At 31.2% G+C, this 9,049-nt stretch overlaps 1 protein-coding gene across 1 annotated transcript; it reads left to right on the top strand.

Annotated features, from left to right (window-relative positions):
- Positions 1 to 4,781: 4,781 nt before the first annotated feature.
- LOC107480563 (uncharacterized) lies at positions 4,782 to 6,165 on the top strand. The gene is made up of 3 exons (XM_016100721.1): positions 4,782 to 4,946; positions 5,088 to 5,228; positions 5,788 to 6,165. The coding sequence occupies exons 1-3, from the start codon at positions 4,782 to 4,784 to the stop codon at positions 6,163 to 6,165; spliced, it is 684 nt and encodes a 227-aa protein (XP_015956207.1).
- The last annotated feature ends 2,884 nt before the right edge of the window (positions 6,166 to 9,049 follow it).

The following is a 9,049-nucleotide window of genomic DNA, read 5'->3' as shown; positions in this document are numbered from 1 at the left end:
GTAACTTTTTTTTTCGACAAATTTATAGCCAAATCTGTTAATAAATTTGCCACTAACATACTATGCTAAATCAGACGGTATTCAATATTTTCTTGTAGTAATACAAATTAATGTCTTTAATAATGATTTATGAAGATTAATATAATTAATGAAGATTATCATGATTTGTGAATTTACTTACCATTAATATGATACATATATATAAATAATAAAATATATGAGTACCTCCTCTTGTCGACTCTGAACTCATGGTAACGTGTAAAAAGTGGTCAAAGCATAGTTTCCTCCCAGTCTCCGGTCTTTTTCTTGGCTTTTTTATTCAAATAAATAAACAAAAAGAGTACCGCTAGGGAATCAACTAGGGTCCACCCAACCTCTGTCAATTTTTTAATAGATTGAATCACGAAGTCTGTCTTAATAAAAGTAAGTTAATATATATGGTTATTTCTTCTGCTAAGCATTATGATGTTTCTTTTGCATACGAAATAGATATTTTTAATGTATTTTTCAATTTTTTTGTATTATAGATGTCGATATTTCTTTTTGTTAAGAATTATATGAGTTTTTTAAATCCTATAGCTGGACATTTCTTTTCTTAAGCATTAGGATGTTTTTTTATGTTAAATAGATGTTTTTTTATATATTTTTGCAATTGTTCAAAAACAGTCCGTCCTCCATCACTCCTTCTTCCTTGAAGGACCGGCAGGAGCTGCCTCACTCTTGAGGTCGCCAAGCACCTCAACGGAAAAATCGTCAGTGCGGACTCTATCCAGGTTTAGACAACCAAACCAGCATTATTGGCATTTTTTTCTTTTTCTTTTTCTGCTTGATAAACTAATGTAGAGTAGCATTATTAGACTCTATCATTTTGGGAAGGTTTTGCAGATCCAATATCAAGATCCCAATATACCTGCGGCCCAAAAAACCATTTTCATTAAAAACTCAAAACAACAACATCAACAGTTGTTACATCACAAAAAGTTCTGACATCAAATAGGAAGTAACACAAATACAGCAAAATTCAAGGAGATGGACAAGCATTATTTCCATGGTATTCCCTTGAAAAATCAACTTATTACCATTCTCATAACTCGTTGTCGAAGACCATGTCGGACTTGACGTACTCGACGATTTTATCGGCGACGGACTTCTTGAGGTCGTCTTGCGTAAGGATAGGGTTGAAGAGGACTTGACAGTGAGAGAGAGAATCTGTGTGTGTTATTGTTGGGGTGTGCATCTTAATATGAAAGAGATGGAGAATGTTTTTATAGTTTTTAATTAGGTTTACTTAATTAGTTTCTAATTATTTAAATTTTGAATTTAAAAAATTTAAAATTAATTATTAATAATTATAATTAATTGAGTTGTTCAACTCTTTGGCTAGTTACACACTTGGTTTCCTATACTTTTCCAAACAAAAATGATTAATTTTTAAAATAAGCATGGAAATAAAGTAGGACAAAAATACGCATGGAAATAAAGTAGGACAAAAATACGCATGGCTATCTCAAGGCCAGCATACACGAAATGAGTTTACACCCCAACTCATGAGCAGCACACATGAAATGGAGAAACCTGGCAGAGCAGTGGAGTGCGGCGCGGGAAAAATGAGGACTGATGCCAACTCAAGGCTGCGCGACCACGAGTTGGCATAGCTCGGGCATGGCGACCGCGAACGCGAGGCACCCACAAATTGGTGCACCTCAATTAGTGTGTGTTTGGATTACAGTTTATAAATGGAAATTTGCATAAAATTGATTTTGCAAACTTGATTTTGATGAAAAGTAAGTTTGTGTTAAGGTAAATTTTGTTTAGCAATCTTTATATCAAAATGGATTAAAATAAATTTTGTTTGGATTACACTACTCAAAATCACTTTTAGATAAAAAATTACTAAAATAGACATCAATTTAAATATCTTTTGTATATTATCTTATCATTTTAATTTAGATATTTGAATAGATCTTATTAATTAATTTTATAATAAAATTAATATTTACTTACTAAAATAAAAATAACATATAAAAATTGATAAAATATATTTTTAATTAAAACTAAAAAATATAAATTTGAGAGAATACTAAAAATAAAAAAATTAAATATTTATCTTGGTAGTGATTGAAATAAATCAAAATTTTTTTTATGATATTTTCTATATAGAATATTTTTAATATTCTTAGTACTCTTTTTTAATATGCTATAATTTTTAACTATTATTATTTACAATTAATTTTTTGTTAATTTACTTTATCTAATAGGATCAATAAATTATATTATGAAAAGATAACAAAAAAATAATACACAAAAATCACAATTATAAAAGTGTATAATGTCAAACAAATAGTTAACAAAAAATAAAAATAATAAATAATAGAAAAAGAGAGTTCATTTAAACAGAAATAATAAAAATTCCATAAATAATACGATAACATGCCTAAAGGATAAAGTTGGTAAAAGATAAATAAAAGTTTGGTGTTGATGGATAAGAGCCCCTTAGTAAAATGTGTTGCTTCTTGTAAATGTAGTTTTGAGTATAAAATCACTTTTGCGTTCATAAATAAAAAAATTTGCTAAACCAAAAAATTAAAACTTTAAAGAAACTTAAATATGCTTATTTCCCTCTAGTGCGTTTGCCAAACACATTCTTAGTAGTGCGCAATTATCTCGTCTTGTTATGACTTTCTATTGCTTTTGTGTTTAGTTTGTAATGAATTATGTAATCTGATGATTGTTGCAATATTTTATTATTCTGGTTCCTTTTTTGTTAAGTTCCATTTCAATCATGCATACAACGAATAACGATAAACAACAATGACTAATGATAATACTAATTCTTACGGTCTCAATTCGTGGCGCCTCGTGTGAATTGCTCCAATCCGCGATCGTTATACCCGAGGTGCTCCAACCCGTGGTCGCCAAACTTGAATTGACTTCAGTCCTCATTTTTCCTGTGTCACACTTCATTGCTCCGGCAGGTTCTTCTATTTCATGTGTGTATTCCATGAGCTAGGTTGGAAATTCATTTCGTGTGTACTAATCTTGAAATGGTCATGTACATTTTTGTTTTATTTTTTTCATGCGTATTTTAAAAATTAATCATTTTTATTTGTTTATTTGAATAAGAAAGTCCTTTTCTTGGTTCTAATGCTAACGGACCAATCAACAAACCTTAGAATTATTTAGATAAAATAAATATATTATAAAAATAAAAAATTATTAATTACACAATTAATATATGCATGTATAAATAAAGAAATTATTATGATTTTTGAAAATTATTAATACATGATATTAATATATAAACGAATCATTAAAAAAAACATAATAAGAAAATAATTAATTTATGTGACTTAAATATAGGTTAAATTATATAGTTAGTCTCTACATTTTTAGTGAAATTACAAATTGGTTCTTATATTTTAAAAATTTGTGATTGAGTCCCTGAAGAAAATTAAAATTTGTAATTGGGTCTCTACCGTTCAAACATCATTTGATTTAACAGAATATTCGTCAGCATATTCACCTTTTGAGCATGTGAGTTGCACGTACACTAGGTGGAATGACAAATGACTGTTTATTTCCTTCTTCCAAATTTTGTAATGACAAAAAACTCCACTAAAATGCTTCATTGTCTTCGTGCTTCATCTCCCGTAGAATCTTTCTCTGCTCATGCTTTCCTTCCATTATTGGAATTGATTGTCAAGTGTGGTTCGGACTGTGTGGAGTTACTGATTGATTGGCATTATTGACAGCTGAAGAGTGAAATTTGCAAGAGCAACACTAAAACAAGTAAGAGTTTCTAACCCCAGTCCATACACAACTGTGAGTTGAATGTTATGGTTTGACTCCTTTTTCGTTTTTTATTTTTTCAGTGGAGGTTAGATTATCTACTCTATTTAGGGTTTCTCTGATAAGTTTGTGATTTTTTTTGGTAGTGACGGGAAATTCACTGTTTACTGTTGATCTCTACCATGGTAGTCAGATGGTTAGTAGGAAAGGAGGAAAAGAATACCTTGGTGGAATGGTAGTGGAAGGGTTGTAGTTTGAGTTAGATGAATGGTCGTTGCAAGAAATTGTTGCAGCATTGAAAGAACTTGGATACACGGGAAATGCTAGAATTTGGTGGAAAGAACCTGGACTTTCATTGAAAAATGGTCTTATGGAGTTGAAGTCTGATGGAGATTTGATGAGAATGGGTAAGTTTGTAGTAGAACAAGAGACTAAACACTGCCATGTTTATGTGGTTAATGGATGTAGACAAGCTAATGGATGAGGACTATATACCCTCTGATGGTGAGTACAGTAGTAATGGTTTAGTTGAAATAGAAGTGGCAAGTCAATCAGAGTCTTCAAGTGAAGAAAACAGGTTTGATGACAGTGCTGCTGATGATGATGATCATGAGGATCACTTTTGCTTTGATGTTGAAGATGAAAACCAACAAGGTCAGCATCCAAATGCCTTTGGAGGTAACAATGGCTCATTAGGAACAAATGACAATAATATTAATGTGGGAGTTGGTGTGAAAAATAACACGGGAGGGGTGAATAAAGATGGAGCAGAAATTAATGTTCGAGATATTTCTCAGGTTATGATACAGAGTCATTGGACAACTACGATGGAGATTCTGATGAGCCGGTAAGAAGAAAGAGGTATCCTAGATACAATGAAGCTGACATGAGTGTTGATTATGAGTTTCGGTTGGGGATTGAATTTAATTCTATTGCTGAGGTTAAGGAGGCTATTAAGGAACATGCATTATTGAATGGGAGGAACATTAGACATGTCAAGAACGATTAGGTTAGATGCAGAGTCAAATGCAACTTTAAGGGACTTGATATTTTCTACAGCTAAAGCAACTTATGTGGAAGAGTGGAATAGAAAGATGAATCATTTGAAAGAGGTCAATAGAGAGTGTTATGACAAGTTGGCAGCCTTGGACCCTAAGGTATGGACTAAATCTCACTTCACTAATTATGCCAAGAGTGATATGCTCATGAACAATATATTTGAGGCTTTTAATGGACGAATCTTGGAAGCTCATGACAAGCCAATTCTGACCATGTTTGAGTGGATTAAATGTTATTAGATGGAGAGGTTTGTTGAGAAGAAGAAAAAAGCAGCTAAGTTCATAGGAAAAATACTGCCAAAGTCTAGAAAGAAGTTGGATATCATATGTAGAAGGTCTATGGAATGGCAAGCTAGGTGGGCTAGAGATTTAAAGTATGAGGTTTCACATAAAAATAGGATGGTTCAAGAGAGGTTTGTTGTAGATTTACTAGCTGGTTTATGTAGTTGTAGGTTTTGGGGACTGGCTGGCATACCTTGTCAGCATGCTTGTTTTGCAATCTTCATGAAAGGAGACAACACTACTGCAGCAACTATTACACACCAGCATCATATCTGGCATGCTATGGGACAACACTCAATTCAATTAATGGTGAAAATATGTGGCCAAAGGTCGACCTTGATACAATTAGACCTCTAATTTTTAAAGTTAATATTGGAAGACCTAGAAAATTCAGGATTAGAGAGCATGACAAGGATGGATCACAAACAAAACTGAGAAGGAGTGGGACATCAGTTACCTGTAACAACTGTGGCCAATATGGACACAATAGGAGACATTGTCCCAATCTAAACATAACAAGTATCTGCCTTTAAATTTTGGCTTATTCCTTGTAGTTTTATATTTCATCACTTAGCCTGTATTCTCTTATTTTTAGGAAAAAAACCCTGGATCTGAAAGTGTTGCTCTTTAGGGTAGTGCTACTACATCTGCTCTTTAGGGTAGTGCCCCTACTTCTGCTGAAACTTCCACTGCTCCTTCTGCCACTGTTAGCCAAAGAGGAAGGGGAAGGGGACGTGGCAGAGGGGGATCCAGATGTGGAAAGGCTAGATCTGCTACTCCTGCTGTTTCTCAGCCAGCTCCAACACTGCCTCCGCCAGCTCCACCACTGCCTGCACCAGCTCCAACAAGTTCCACAGCTCCACCCCTACCTCCACCAGCTACTCCACCACTACCTGCACCAGCTCCAACAAGGTCCACAGCTCCACCACTGCCTAGGACAAAAAATTTTGGTGTAAGGCGCAGTGGAAGACTTAAGATAGGTGTGAAGAAGGCAAAAGCTGGACCAAGTGAAACCATTGACCTCACAGCATATTAGTTTTTTTAGGTATTTATGGCTTAGTAGTATTAGTTTTTGGTTGTGAACTTTATTATATCCTATGTCCATGTACTTTCAGTGGCTTTGGACCACTTTTGTTGAACACTATTTGGCATGTGGCTTGCTATCTTAGAGAGACCACTTTGACTTTTATTTAATATGAATGTTAACTACTTTATTCTGTATTTTGTCTACTAGATCTTTGTGCAAAGGGATGATATAAATGTTAACAACTTTTCATTATCACTTGTTATTGATAAAAAAGATGATTACATTCAGCACTAAATACTACACAAATACACTGCAGATACACTTTTTCTCCTAATTCATCAAACTCAGTTAAACCAATATACTGCAAATATTAGCACCACCACACAAGTTAATATTATCTTCTGCAATTTTTTTTGCTTCTTCATGTCACTCTCCATTCTTCCAATTTGTTGTTGAAGCAATGTAAAATCAGAATACAATCTTCCAACACTTACTTTCATACGTCTTATCTCTATATTTAATCTATCTATTTTTCTTTCTTGTGCCTTTATTAGTGCAAAATTCATAGTTTCATCCAACCTTACAAAATCTCCAGCATGTTTTGAGCTCCCCAGCGTTTTATTTCTTTGTTGGGTGCATTCAGATCGAGACCCAGCCTTGTCTTCTTCATCAATCCTTTCAAAAACTTTACATCTTATATTACGACAAGATATAAATCTTCTATTTGGGTTCATCACAGTACTGGAGGATCAAAGTGTCAGCGGATCTCCACAAAAGTAGTGAGTCATTCTCCCCTTTTCCTTCACCTCTTCGTCTTCATCAATCCACTAAAAAAATTACACTTTAGTAATTTACAACAAGCCACAAATCTCCTACCTGCGTTGTTCATAGACGATGAGGAAAGCACCACTACCTCTTCCCCACAGAAGCATCCATGTCTTCTCTTGTTCATACACCTAGATGTTGAGCTTCCTTCAAACAACTGGTTTGGGTCCATTACAGCTCGAAATAATCCTTCAACCCTAACAAAGATAATGGAAAAAGATACTGAAGATACGTTATGAGAGATCTTTATCTTCTCAGTCAAATTAACTCCTTAAAACATTGATTCGTAAAGGCATTCTGGTAAACTAACAACATTTAACATTTTCATTCACGCTAAACGTTAGTGGGGACCTAATTATAAATTTTAATTTTTTCAGGACCCAATTACAAACTTTTAAAATATAGGGACTAATTTGTAATTTTACTAAAAGTGTAGGAACTAATTGTGTAATTTAACCCTTAAATATATTTACGTATAATTAATATATACGTATACATAAATAAAAAATATTTAGAATTATTTAAAAAAATAAGTACATCCTGAGAACAAAAAATATTAATTAAATAATTAATATATACATATATAAATAAGTAAACTATTAATTAAAAACATTATATATTTTTAATTTTAAAAATTAAATGTACGTAATTATAATGATTTGTTCTGGAATAGATAATTAATTAATTGAATATTTTTATTTCTAATTTAGAGTGGATTAATCCTACACTATATATATATGTTCCCTTAATATCTTATATGATTCTAAATTTTTCTATCTGAGACTTATATTTTTCTTGACAATTATCATAGCTACTAGATTATGTTCTAACATTGAGTTTAATATAATGTTTTAAATATAATTTTTTAATTAGCTTTTTACTTACATTCTTTTGTCCTTTTATTTTATCTTAATTTTTTTGCAAGTATGATCTTATTGAGAATCTCAAGACAACATCTGCACATAAAGTATGAAAATTTAAGGCTAAAATAATTGGATTATGGAGTGTCAAACAATTTAAAACACGTACACAAAAAATTTCAATTGAAATAATTCTACTTGATGAAGATGTAAAATAGAATTGTATATTATTTTTAAATTAATTTATTATTTTTTTATTATTTTATTTTTTTTATTGTGGTATTTTTTTACAGGAGTTTTCATATACAATACACAATAAAAAAATCCAAAAATATTCCTATTTAGAAAAAGAATATCTGAAGAAAGTGTTTATGTTATTACCAACCTTGGCATAGGTCAAAATAATATTAGATTCAAACCAACCAGACATGAATATAAGGTTTACTTCAGAAAGGATACCATTTTGTATTTGGTTGAAGACTCCTCAATCTCAGTCAATTCGTTTTGCTTTGAACCGTATGAAGAAATACTCCAAAATAAAAGAGAAAACTCGCACTTGATAAGTAAAAAATGTATAATTATATTAAAATTGTTAGTATCAATTTATTTCGATATTTTTTAAGGTAATAACACTTTGAAATTTTAAAATTCCAAATGTAATAGACCTTCTAACTAGAAAAGAAAATTTAGAGATCTCTAATAAATTTGGAAGTTCTGTTTCTTTTGTTGTGCTAGAACTTAATGAGATGCAGTAAGTTAAAAAATTGTGATAGTTTTATTTTCTAAATTTATTATGCTTTTAACTATTTCGTCTTTATGTGGTATAGGGATGAACTTAAATTAAGATGCAAATTGTGGAAAAATTTACAAGACAGTTCATTGAATATATGCAAAATCACCCAACACTACAAAAAAAATGAGTTTTAGCAACAAACTTTTAGCGACAATAACATAATGGCTATTATTTCTTTTATTTAAGTTATGTTTTTATGGTCATTATATATTTGCCATTAATATTATATATTATAATGGCAATTATTATTATTACCGCTAAAAAATACATGAAAAAAATTTTAAAAACAAATTTTAGTGGAAATTATATATTTAAACACTATTATTATATATTATAATGGCAATTATTATTATTATCACTAAATTATTACTTATTTTTACTTTTAGTTTTAATTTTTTAAATTAATGCTGGTAAT

The sequence above is a fragment of the Arachis duranensis genome, chromosome 1 (genome assembly GCF_000817695.3).
Source record: "Arachis duranensis cultivar V14167 chromosome 1, aradu.V14167.gnm2.J7QH, whole genome shotgun sequence".
NCBI lineage: Eukaryota > Viridiplantae > Streptophyta > Magnoliopsida > Fabales > Fabaceae > Arachis > Arachis duranensis.
This window is presented reverse-complemented; position numbering and strand designations above follow the sequence as displayed.